This window comes from Cynara cardunculus, assembly GCF_001531365.2.
Source record: "Cynara cardunculus var. scolymus isolate 2C chromosome LG 4, CcrdV1, whole genome shotgun sequence".
Classification (NCBI taxonomy): domain Eukaryota; kingdom Viridiplantae; phylum Streptophyta; class Magnoliopsida; order Asterales; family Asteraceae; genus Cynara; species Cynara cardunculus.
The window spans coordinates 11,572,353-11,586,208 of record NC_037531.1 but is presented as its reverse complement, the minus strand read 5'-3'; the positions used below and the strand labels follow the sequence as shown (position 1 = coordinate 11,586,208).

At 34.9% G+C, this 13,856-nt stretch overlaps 1 protein-coding gene across 1 annotated transcript; it reads left to right on the top strand.

Annotated features, from left to right (window-relative positions):
• Window positions 1-470: 470 nt before the first annotated feature.
• LOC112511508 (queuine tRNA-ribosyltransferase catalytic subunit 1-like) lies at window positions 471-13,187 on the top strand. The gene is made up of 16 exons (XM_025117149.1): window positions 471-500; window positions 621-680; window positions 2,792-2,885; window positions 2,990-3,168; window positions 4,525-4,575; window positions 5,037-5,093; window positions 6,173-6,293; window positions 7,096-7,162; window positions 7,242-7,283; window positions 7,698-7,803; window positions 7,952-8,062; window positions 9,640-9,711; window positions 9,798-9,899; window positions 9,988-10,034; window positions 11,019-11,046; window positions 12,845-13,187. Exons 2-16 carry the CDS (start codon window positions 660-662, stop codon window positions 12,953-12,955), a joined length of 1,209 nt encoding a protein of 402 aa, XP_024972917.1. The 5' UTR covers window positions 471-500; window positions 621-659; the 3' UTR covers window positions 12,956-13,187.
• Window positions 13,188-13,856: the final 669 nt, after the last annotated feature.

Below are 13,856 nucleotides of genomic sequence, written 5' to 3'. Positions count from 1 at the left end.
TGAATTTTTCCAGAATTATGTTGTAAGTTATGGGGCCGTAAGTGAAATTGTGTTTTAGGCGAAAAAAATCAATAACCGTCGCACAGAAACGTGACACGTGTCCCCAAAATTACTTATTTATTAGTATTATAGATATAGATAAATTGCAACGGTTGTTTTTGTATTTTCTGCCGTGGCATTTGTTTATTAACTTCTGGTTTCATTTCATGATGTTTTGTGAAATTGTCGCGTAGATATTTTGTAAGCATATTTGACATATTACTTTGGTTGGCATGCAGGAGACATGCAGCCGTTCTTTTACGAATGGAACATTTTGATACTTTAATTGCAAAAATGGAAAGTTAAAGGACTATTTCTGTAATTAAGTCAACCTAGCATTAGCAAACATACAGGATTGGGAACCAATGGTATATAAACCATGTTTTTTTGATTTGCCGGCGCCTCCTTTCCTCTGTTCTTCATTCCGCTTCAAATTAGGGCACGCGTTGATTTTTCTGAAGGTAGAGCTGTTCGCCGTTCACCGTCGATATCTTCTTTCAGTTGATTTTCATTATCTCCGATCAAATCGTAGGCATTCTGATATATTTGCTGTTTTTATTCTTCTGTGATTTGTTGTGCAGTTTGTAATATTACTTGCTAATAAGAGAAGAAGAAGTTGAATGATGGCGCTTCGTTTTGAGGTACGGATTTTAATTAATGTATAGTTTGAAATTAACTATCGTAGTGATGTGACGAATTGTATTCGAGTGAGTTAACGCATAATGAATTCGACATTTCTATCAGATATCAATGTAGTTATAGTTTTATTTATTTATGTATTTGAACCCAAAACAATGAAATTCATCAATTTTAATTAATGTTGGCAGTAAATTTGTTTGAAAAATCAAGTACGGAGCATGTAATCTTTTTTGGAATTTCAGTTTAATTTTTCTGTGCAGTATTTGGGCGGACTATTAAGAACATGACTTGTAGTAAAAACACTCACCCCCATAAAATCCTGAAAAAAACAGACAATGTTGAAAAATTCAGTGCTATACCTGCCATTGCTCAATTTGATTCTGTAATAGACCCTAAAACTAAACAAGATCAAATTGGTCTGTTTAGTTTACAGATGAGAGGCTGAACCAAGTTATTGGTTAACAGATGATTCATTCGGTCCAAACGAATCTCTTAACAAGTTGAGCTTGAACATGTTCAGGATTCACGGGCTTGGTTAATGACCTAAGAGTATTAAGACCATGTAGTGCATTGAACCACAGAATGAAATTAGACATTTTGAAGAAAGAAATATCACATTTTATGAAAAAGTGCAAGTTTTCGAGCATGTTGGAACCAAAATGCACCCAACAGAATATATCTGCAAACGTGTGCTTTAATACTACTTGTTGGGATTTTTCTTATGCTGACACTACAACAACACGAACCCAGTATATCCCATCGGATGTAAGGTATGAGGGTGAGATGTACACGAAATTGACCTCTACCATCAGAGACTGTTTTCGACACACAAAGGTTCTTTTAGAAAACAAATGATTATTTGGTTGCTTAAATAGGCAATCCTTGTGTGTCAAACCATAGTAGTACATGTTTGTAGTTGGAAGCTACTAATTCAAAATGGTTAAATGCATGAAATAACAACCTACTTTCATAAAATTTTTTATTATAGCATTCTACTTTTGTTTTTATTTATTACAACAATGTACTTTCAAATTATTTTTTATTAAGACATCGCAATTTAAAAAATCTACCCATTATAGCAATGGGTAACCTGTTACCTTTTAAACCGGTTAACCCATTGACTTTTTTTGTTTGTGTGGCTTTAATGAGGTGACGTGGATGACACATCATTTTGATGATTTAATTAAAATAAAAATAAAAATAAAAACCTATTTCAAATTATTATTAGTGATTTTCATTTTTCATTGCTATGATTTAAAAAACATTTAATTTTTTTTGATTTTTTCTTATTAAGTTGCATGCAAATTAAATATTCTAGAGTAAAATATTTCTTAAATAAATATGCTACATTATTTTCGAGATATATTTTATTTGTAAAAAAAGGAACACTTCTTATTTATGTTGCTAAAAAAATATCTTTTAAAGTTCTCTCTAAAATGTTAACGAAATAAATTATGTTCTACAATTTTTTAATATTGTCATATTAATAAATAATTCAAAAAAATCTAATTAAATTTAATATATTTATACGTCAAGTAAAAGTTTTTGAACAAATATAATATATATTCTTTAAAAGATAATATTTTTTTGGTAAAAAAAGAAACAATTTTTATTTTCTTTTTTCAAAGAACACACATTTAAAAAAAAAATATTAGCGAGATAAGTTGTCTTATACTTGTTTTATTAATATTGGTATATTAATGAATAATTTAGAATTTTTWWWWTWYWTWWWATATWTATTAAATAACATRTAAAATATCTAAATATTAAAATTAAAAGTATATTGTTTAATAAGAACTAGTAGATACTATAATAAAATAATTTTTAAAGTACAATGTTGTAATAAGAAAGTCACATCATTATAGTAACATATGGACACTGGACAGCCTACATGGACAATGAGATGACATGGAAATCTGGTATAATGGGTATATTTAAATCAAAAGGTTACCCAATGTTATAATAGGTAATTTTTTCAAAGTATAATATTTTAATAAAAAATAGTTTGAACGTACATTACTAAAAAACTGAAAGTACAATTTTATAATAAAGAAATTTATGAAATTACATTTTGCCCAACTAAAAAAATTGTACCTTGGCTTCTCCTTCCTAGGTTCTTGGCAGGTTCAACCGTGCACGTGCAGCCCAACTGACACTCCCTCACTTTGTTTGTGAGACGCCACTATTTATGCCTGTGGGAACACAAGGTTAGAAATTTGAGTTTCATTTCATGTGATATTGTTTCCTATAAGATCCTGTAAGCTGTTTATTTCTTTACTGATGGAATGAATCTATGTTTTGATGGCCACAGGGACAATAAAAGGTTTGACAACCAACCAGCTTGAGGACATTGGCTGCCAAATTATACTTGGAAATACATATCATCTGGCACTACGCCCAACTTCTGAGCTAATAGATGAATTAGGAGGGCTTCACAAATTTATGAACTGGCCTAGGGCACTTCTCACTGATTCTGGTGGTTTTCAGATGGTAATTCTTCACGACTTTATGTTTGAAGATAGAGCCTTTTAGAATATGGCAAACCCATTGGTTTGTTCCAACAACACTCGTTATACTTCTCATCGGAATATAATAGTTTGGACTGTTTGAAGAGTTGGTTATCATACTCTCTATCTACATGATGGAATCAAATTTTTTGTCATTTAAAGCTGATAACTTTCTTCTATAACTTTTAGAGTTCATATTCTAGTTTGTTGGACCATTGTCTAAGCAGGAGTATATTAACAGTTTAGCACATGTCACATATCCTCATTCCTCAAGCAATATGTGTCATATCTTATGGTGGTAGAAAATGTTATTGGATTGAGGGAACAATTTACTATTTCAGTATGCATAGGGGAAGTGGACAATACTTAGCATGGGATGCCTAGTTAGAAAGATGAAGGAAAAACCTGTTGATACGTCCTGGTCCGGATCTGTCTGTGAGTTCTTCATTTTGTCCTATGCTATAGGTGTTTGATCTGTGAATTTGGTCATTTAAAATATCTACAGGTCAACTGCATTGTCTTAGTTAGCATTACCTTGTGTAGCACCAAAACTGACACCGGTTTATGTTGATCGTGCTCTTTTTCTCTTAAATAGCCATTTGTAAGGAAGAACCAGTTTATTAGACATGCATATCAATGATAATCAAGTACTCTTTAACATGTTTCTGTAATATATTGGACTATACTAATTTAGCTACAGAAATTGGGCTAACTTAACTGCTTTTCTGGAGTTTCTATCATACTCCACGAGTTGTGGTTGTAGGCTAATTCATCTTGGCAATTAAATTATGTACTGGCATGGGAGAAATCTGAGGAATGCACGGTATCATAGAAAAGCCTTGAGTGTCTAGACAGGCAACAATATGGTATAAAGATGTTAAAAGAGATTAAGAGCATTGGGCATGTGAGGAGAAATTGGAAGCAAGGGGAGGGAAAATATTTCTTACTGTAACAATCTTATATTGGACAATACATACTACTCTCAGTGTTGACCTGCCATTGTAAATGGTAAATCACAGAGTACATTGCGAGAATACAAGTGCGATACTGTTGTGCAACGTGTACTCTTCCTGATGTAATCTTACGATACTATATAGATGTATTAGATAATGTGCTACCAAAATATACATTGGACTAGTTTCTTCTCTATGCTAAAACTTTGTGAAGACACAGCTGTTGTTGTTTGTTGTAAACTTACTGTCTCTCTTCTGCTCTTTTTGGATAATTTATGTGCATGACATGTTTACATACAAGTTCCCAGCCAATACAATATGGCTTTGCATGTTTTGGATGGTTGGAGGTTAGATACGCTATGTAACTATATTTGAAATGCTTTCAGGTCTCATTGTTGCATTTAGCTGATATCACTGAAAAAGGTGTCACTTTTCAGGTTGTCTCTCTCTCTCTCTCTCTCCCACTCAAACTCTCTCTCTCTCTCTCTCTCTCATACACACGTCCTGAAAAGTCGTTAATACTATTTTTGGTAAGTTGAGGCTGATTGATGCATGTATGCAACTCCATGATATAAGGGGAGCAAAATTCCGTCTGACCAACAATCAATTAATGAGAAATTCCATCATTTATTAACGTCCTCTCCGTTGGCAAAACTTTTGAAATCACATCTTCTTCTAATACTTCCGCCAAAAAATTTGTTAGCCAGATTTGGGTGAATGGAGCTTTTAGCCAAACCGCCTATATGTGTTCATTTCCTAATACTTCTAATTCTTCTTCTGATACTTCTAATTCTTCTTGTTTCGATTTTGAACTTCAAGACAAACCACCTATGCTGTGTTCATATCCTACTTTAATTTGGTTGTCATTCGTAACTAATATTTGATGTTTATTCTGCAGTCGCCAGTTGATGGAAAGCCAATGCTCCTAACACCTGAAGAATCAATCCAGATCCAAGTAAGTAGTTGCTGGTATCTGTTGGGGTCTTCAACACACAAGCTCATAAGTCATAACTATGGGTTTAAGTGTAGTTCATAAAAAACATGAGATTCTTGTGTTTTAGTTCATAGATTTAACACAAATCTCATGAAACTCGATTTCACATAATTTTATGTGTTTTCTTTAGTATGTAGATCAATCACACTTGGTATATACTTAAGTTCCATCCTCTTGTTTACACAGGAAATGACAAATTTTAGCAGCAAGTTAATTGTTTTATTACTGGTTGCTAAATACAGTTGCTTGAAATACCAGCAACTTATAAAGTTCCTCTGTATGGATGATTGGATTGGTCTCCTCGGGAGAATATTTTTGTAGTCCTTTACTTGATGTTAGGGCAGAGGTCCCCGTCATTTGCTGAACACAATCCAACTACCCAATTTGATTTTAGATGCTTTTGTCTCTATATTTTATGCAACTCCTCCATGTTAAGATAAATAATCACACAATAATTATTCCAGAAAACAGAAAAAAGTTCGAACATGGTATTTAAGTAGTTCAAGGATTTGGTTACATCCATTGCCGTTACTAGGATTTTGATATATAATTTTTAGGTTATCACAGACCATTCAGATGACAATTTTCTTTTTAGCCCTTGTTGGAGTCCCACATTGGTTAGACTTCAACCAACTCTCCTCGATATATTGTTGGAACCTCCCTTCTCTCCTAAAGGGCTCTTTTGGAGAATAATCTGATGGGGTTCCACATATTCTCACATTATCAAAGAATGTACCAAGACAAATTTCATGAATTACAAAATTAAATTCTAGCAATGCCATGAATGTGGGCATATTTTGCCAAACCATGTAAAATATCCTTCAGCATTGATGTCTGTGTGTGTTGGTGATGATAGATCTTAATGCTGCTGTTTGTCAATCATTCATTGAGGGATCTGAAAATAAATTTTGTTGACACTGCATGTGGAAATTGAAATGTGGTTGGAGCTTGAATATATAATTTTGGATACATTGTCAACAGTTTCATTTTGACTTGACCTTCATATTTATTGTGGATTTTACATACATCTACTCTTGTAGAACAGAATTGGAGCAGACATTATTATGGCTCTTGATGATGTAGTGAAAACCACCATTACAGGTCCTCGAATTGAAGAAGCTATGTATCGCACTTTGCGTTGGATAGACAGGTGCATAGCAGGTAGAGGTTTCGAAAGCTACGATATTTTCATTTGCAGCAGATTAATCAAAATTATTTCATGTGATACCATTTAGTAATTGCATAACTGGTATGTGGATTAGTTATGAACACACTTGAAAAATATAGCAAGTCTTGTGCATAATGTCCTTTTTATAAATATATTATATGTTTGCCTTGTTGGGGTTTTAATGTGTTTCAGAATGAGTGATATGAAGGGAAAAATGGGATCTTTTCCTTGTATTCTTTGTATGAAAAAAATTGAGCACATGCTTCCATCTGTATATCTTCTACTCCTGTCTCACTGCAACATTTTATTGGATATTGTTACGGAGAGTATTTGGCTATTTGACTAGGTAGATTTGCCCTTCTAGTTGACTTCTTTCTGCGGGATACCCTAGTTAGAGCAGTGAAACCTTTGCAGCCTGCAATCCGAACTGAGGACTGGTTTTTGTCACATGTCTAAGATACCCTTCAGACTAAGGAAATCTTGTCGACCAAAATCAACATGATCAATTTTTTTCGTAACGATGATGGATAAATAGGTAATTGTAACTTGAACACAATCCAAGATGGAAACGTTGGAATTTTCTTGACCCCCAAAAATGGAAATAATTACACTTTTCTTGACGATGATGATGGACAAATAGGTGATTTTAACTTAAACACAGTCCAAAATGGGGTTGTTGGAATTTTCTTTGACCCCCTAAAATGGAAATGGTTGTAGACTTGTAGTTTTCGTTGGAAGATGGGAGTGCTTCTTACTTCTGAGTTTTGAATCCTCTTTATTGGTGTGGATATGCAGCTCATAAGAGACCAAAGGAGCAGAATTTATTTGGAATTGTACAAGGTGGTTTAGATCCCGTCTTAAGGTGATCTGTAATTGGATTTCTTAGTGCAGTCAATCTCTATTTATATAATTATCATCCATACTAAACTTTTTCTTATCAGGGATATATGTGTCCAAGGTTTGGTGGAAAGGAATTTGCCTGGGTATGTTTTTTTGCATGTTCGGTTCCTTTCATGTTTTTTTTTTATCATTTATTGGGGAATGTTTCTAAATTGAAATTTCGATTTTATTCTGCAACATAACTCTGAATTTTGACCAAATTGAACTTCATGCTCCAGTGCTAATATAAAGCAGCAGGTTCAGTGACTGGAAATTTAAATACCTCTGTCCCAAAATAAGTGTCCACTTTCAAAAATAAGTAACTGAATTCTCAATTTACCCTTAATTACTGCATAAATATTTAATAGTTGTGAAGAGAGAGAAATGAAATAAGGGTAAAGGTGTCATTTGGTTAACAAAAAAGTGTAATAATTATGCATGCCTAAAACTGTGTGCCATTCCACGTATGGACACTCATTTTGGGACACAGGGAGTAACTGTTTTCACTTGTGCAACAGCTATGCTATTGGTGGTCTTGCGGGCGGTGAAGATAAAGATTCATTTTGGCGTGTTGTTGCACAATGCACAGCTGCACTTCCTGACAGCAAACCCCGATATGTTATGGTATTTCATTGATTTAGTTATCCATCTTTTAGGAGATTTTACCTTTGGGAGGGTTTTTTGGGGGGGGGGGGGTTGATTTTTGTTTTATTCGCCTTGTTCACCTCTCGTGTTTGGTATATCTTAATAATTAGTGCGACTGTTTTGTCAGGGTGTTGGCTATCCACTTGATATTGTAGTTTGCAGTGCTTTGGGTGCTGACATGTATGACTGTGTCTATCCTACTCGTACAGCTCGATTTGGCACTGCTCTTGTGCCTGAGGTATGATATCTAATCGACAAAAAATGTATTGTTCCGCAAAAAAATTGCTCCCTCGGTCTCTAAATAAAAGCAACATCCACATGTGCACATAGTTTAATGAAAAGTGTGACTGTTTGACTCCTGATTTTTTGTGATACCCGTCACACGTGGATAAAAAATAAGATTTGTGAACTCTTTATAAGCCACAAGTTGTAGACTATCTGTAACTTCCACCATGGTTTTAAGTAGAATTAGAAGTTATTAGGCTAGTGCATGGTTTTCAAAATCGTTAGGCGAGGCGGTCCAAAACCGCTTATGAGGCGGTGCCTTTAGGCGTTGAAGCGGATCTGAGGCGTATGCCTCTCCAAACCCCATTTTTTTTTCTTCTCCATTTCTTACTTTTTCCTCTCTCAAGAGAATATTCATCTCAAAGGCCAACCTAAAAAGTAAGTTCTTTTTAGTTTGTATCCATATTTTTAGTTTATGTATAATGCATTATATAAAATTATATTATATGTTCTATATTATATAAAATTATATTTCAGTCAAGTATATATATGTTCTATATCATGTATAACTATTTTCTATATGTATAATGTGTTATGTATGTTTTTTTTGTATATTTTCTGTTTTCTGTATTGTTTTTATTTTCTGTTTTCTATATTATTTTTCTGTTTTTTGTGGATTTGGAAGATGAAAGTGATAGAGATTATGGATACAATTGTGGAGCTATACAACTTGATTATGCTACGGGGAACTATAACTTGTAGATTGATATGTTTTTATACTTATAACTAGTATTTTATGAATCTATGATGCTTAAAGTTTGGTATGGAATTATGTTCTGCTTACTATTAATATTTATGAATTTTATTGGTTTAACGCCTCGAGGCTTGCGCCTTAGACCGCCTCGAGGCTTATGCCTCAGGGTGTGGAAGGAAAATGCCTCGAGTCCCGATTCCGCTTTTTAAAACCTTGGGCTAGTGTATTGTTTTGGGTTTGGGGCATTACAAAAATGATATTAGAGCCGATCCTTGTACCATTAGGATGGTGGGGGCAAAACCTCATTGCACATGATTAGTCTATGAGGATGGGTGTTTATAACATCTTAGGTGAATCCCACATTGCCGATGAACAAGGAGAATGTTGGGTAGGCTTGGGGACGTTAGAAATCTAGGTGGAGTTTATGACAACCCATTCCACCTGAATATAAAATGAGATTTGTGAGCTTCTCATAAACTCCATGTTGTGGACAGTGACTTCCACCATGATTTTAAGTTGAATTATATTGAACTAGTCTATTGTTTTGGGCTTCAGGCATTATATTTGTTAATTTAAGTTCCAGGGAATGATTATTTGACCGATTTCTCCATATCATGTTATACCTGAAAGTCAATTAGTCGATATGGGAGGCTGTGGTAAGGGGAGTACAAGTGGCTAATGCATTTGTACAAGTTAGGTGAAGCAGGGGTTAGTGGGTCAGTTCTGAATTGTAATTTGGAGAGATCTGAGCCTCACGAAGCTGAGGAGACCACTGCAAATTCATTCATACAGTTGCATCACTATTAAACTACTCAATATTAAAATCTTGATTTCAGGGGGTCCTAAAACTTAAACACCAGTCGATGGCTGATGATACCCGACCGATTGACCCAACATGCGAGTGTATGGTATGCTTATGATCATATCTTCGGTTTTCTGATATATACGACAAATGATTGTATTCTCTTAATTTCTTTTGTTGCTTATAATGTAGGTCTGCAAAAACTACACAAGGGCATACCTTCATTGCCTTGTTACAAAAGATGCCATGGGTTCTCAACTTTTGTCTTATCATAATTTATACTACATGATGCAGGTAAAAAGCTCGAATGGTTTATATATTTCTTGTAAGCTACATTTACTCTTTTCTCGAATTTGAGAATCATACCGTTTTAAATTTGCAGCTTAGCAGAAATCTTCATTCGTCAATTATAGAAGGAAGATTCCCGAAGTATGTTTGCCTTCTAACTTTTTATTCAAATTTTCCCTTCAGTATTCCTAAAGTTATACTTCCTCCGACACATGAAAGTTGCAACTGTTGGAGTCGAACATCGCCTAGACTTGGACCATTTATCCCCAGTATATGTTGGAACCTCTATTCTTTCCTCAAGGGCTCTTTTGGAGGGTAATTTGATAGGGTTCCATATATTCTCATATGGTATAAGAGCCAATATCTACCACTCTAGGGATTCGACACTATGGGGCAATTTATACTTGTCTTACCCCCTCTAGACTCTTGGGACAATTTGTGCCCGTCTAACCTCTGTTGGAGGGGGCGCGTTAGAGTCCCACATTGGCTAGATTTGACCATTTCTCCTCAAGGCGAAGGATTGTCTGAGAAAGAGAGTTAAGATGAGAAGCGTAAGAAGGGATCTGGACAATCCTTCCCCTCAATATATGTTGGAATCTCTCTTCTTTTCTCAAGGGCAATTAGAGAGTAATCTAATGGGGTTCCACATATTCTCACATGGTATCACTATTAGTTCCAATGTGTACCACTCTAGGGACTTGACACTATGGAGCAATCTATACCCGTCTAGCCCCCTCTTGACACTCTGAGACAATTTGTGCCTGGAAGGGGGATTCCCACATCGGCTAGACTTGAACCACTTTGGGACATCCCTTCTCTCCTCAAGAGCTCTTTTGGAGACTAATCAAATGGGGTTCAACATATTCCCAAAGCAACAACTTTCATTTTGAGAGACTGCATGAAATTTGCAGCATTTCCATTTGCCCATCGTTTCTGTTACAATAAAGTGACACGATTATCTTATTCTGTCATTGTTGAAGGGTATCTTAAGCATTTGATATATAGTCAAACATTTTTTTAAAACTATGTGCACAATCAAGCACTGCAATTTTCATGGGGGAGGTAGTGTTCTTTTCTAATTTTAAAAAACAAGCTCTTATGTGCCACAAATGTTTTCACCTGCAGATTTGTATGCGACTTCTTGAGGAAAATGGTATGTTTGCTTTTGGCTCGAGTTCTCTATGCATATTTAGTTCATAATATTACCAAGGTGAATCGCAGGGAATGCTTCTTTGATCCCCTAAAGACCTACTTTAGGTTTTTTGAGAATACTACATCTTTGGTCGATATGTTTTGGGGAAATTATTGGTGGTCGTCCATAAAGTTCGTTTATTACATTTTTTGGTCATCATGGTTTCAAGATTCTTGAGGATTCGGTCCATGTGTTAGACATTGTTAGCTTTTGTCCGATAGGTGAAGACTCATGTATGCATGTAGTAACTACTTCCGTTTGTAACTCAGTGCGAGTGTCGATCTGTTTATTTGTTTCTTTTCAAGTGTGACTCATGCATGCATGTAGTAACATCTTCTGAGGTCATTACTCATTACTTCTCTTCTAACTCACATTGAGATGACTTTTTTAAGTTGATTATTTTTTTGACATCTGCATGTTGGAAAATTTTGATGATTTATCGAGCAAGCAATGAGGCGTTATTGTGTTTTTTGAGTACTACATGCATGCGGAAACATGCAACTTCTTGATGCTTGCTCGATGGATCGACAAAATTTCTCAGTATATAGATCTTGAAAAAATAAGCAATTTAAACAAACCCATCTTGATTTGAGTTACAATTGAGAAGTTATGACCTCACAAAGATCTTGCTACCTATATACATAAGTCATACCTGAAGAAACACAAGAACTCACTGATGCTTGCTCCATAAATCACTAAGGGGCCGTTTTCCCAATTGCTTACCCGGTAAGTGCTTATCGATAGGAGTCAAACTATGATTTATTTTAATGCGTAAGATTGTAGTATATCAAAGCATATCGAATGCAACAATTTAGTGGGTAAGCGCTTACCTGGGTAAGAGTCGTCATCCTCACTTACCGGGTAAGACTCTTCATCATTCTCATCGCTCTTATCCGGTAAGATTCTTGACCCTTTTCATGTTCATCCGATGACGAAATTTATCCGATAAGTACTTACCAAGTAAGTGTTTAGTAAACGGCCCCTAAATTTTGTCAAAATGTAGATATTGAAAAAATAAGCAAATTAAACAAAATTATCTTGATCCGAGTTACGAGTGAAAAGTTACTACCCTATGAAGATGTTACTACATGCATATACGAGTCTTCACTTAACAGAGAAAAGTTAATGATGTCTGACGAAGGACCAGATTCGTAAGGAAAATGGAATCACAATGCCGAAAATATAATCAACAGACTGTGGGGACGATATCCAGTAATTTCACCATAATATGAGGTCCAGAAAATGTAGTTTACTCTAAAAAAAATTATATTTAAACAAACACTAGAAACCTAAAGTTTGAAAAACCAACCATCAAAACTTTACCCTTGAAGTTTTAATTATGGCAAATTATCTTCGTCTTAAAAGGTTCGACATTATTCATTTAGAAAGATGATCAAACGAAAAGGCAATCAACTTAAAAAAAGTGCGAGAAGGACCAAAACACATGTGATTCTAGAGTAAAATCACATGTGATACAACATGTCCAAAAGGACAATGCACGATTGATCAACGAGACCAAGGTCAATTTCAATTGCTGGTCAACATGGCGTGTGTGCAATCACATGCGATTTGACCCTTCTTGCTCTTTTTGTTCGAACCTGCCTTTGTTCGTTTATGCCATTTAACAGTTTCATTTTGTGGGTTCTTTTAGAAATGATTGAGTCTCATTTACTTAGATTTAAGAATGGCTTATTAGCTTTATCGTCATAAATATATTGTTTTCAAGAGAACGCTATTTCAATGATTTGCATTTTCATAGTTTCCTAATGGCGATGTTCCTGAATGGGTATACAATGCAATGGAGGTTGCCGGTATAGACATCTCCTCGTGCTCAACTCCACTCGATTCAAAGAATAACATACATACGTGAAGCGGATAAATTAGGAATGGTGCATAGGGACACGTTGACCGTTTAACTAAAAGTCAAAGGATAATTCGTTGGATTAACAAAAGGTGGAATGAACTTCATACTTATAGGAAAAGTCGATGCCTTTTTCTTTGGAGGCATGTGGTCATTCTTATTGGGAAACCTTGAGACGATAGGTTCATAATATTATTACGTATAAGTATGTAGCATAAATTTTGTAACTTAATATGCTGCTGCTGCTTAATTTCAGTACATAATATCTGAAACCTTACTCATTCTTAAATGATCTTGACTTCGTAGATCACGTACAATGGTTGTACTTGACTTGATACGACCCGCTTTGTCGTGCTCTTACTATAAACTTCTAACCTGACCAAAGGGCCTTTAGCCTAGCGGTATTGTATCTCTTGGCCTTCTAGGAGGTCAGGGTTCAAATCTTACCATAGGTGAGGAGGGTGTGTGAGTTTATTTGTTGCATTTGTCGTATATAAATATTATATACTTCAAAAAAAAAAAAAAAAAAAAAAACTTCTAACCTAACATGACCCACTTTGTTGTGTTTTTACTAGTAAACTTTTAACAACCTAGCAGTTGTCAGTCTTGCTCTTGTTGAGAGGATTGTCGACCAAGTCCATTTCAGTATTTAGCAATACTAGTATACTATGTTTTGACACAATCATGAGGACGATGATTGGTATCGAGTTCCCACTAGTTCAGATCCACTCTGCTCTCCATCGACACACAACACAAACGATAATTGCAGCAACCATGAATTCATCGCGACATTCACCATACATTGTTTGATGATGAAGATTATCAAACAAACTTATACGACTATCAAATCTCTATTTACAGTGAGATATAGTGACAATTGCCATGACTAAGACATAACAATGATTTTTGA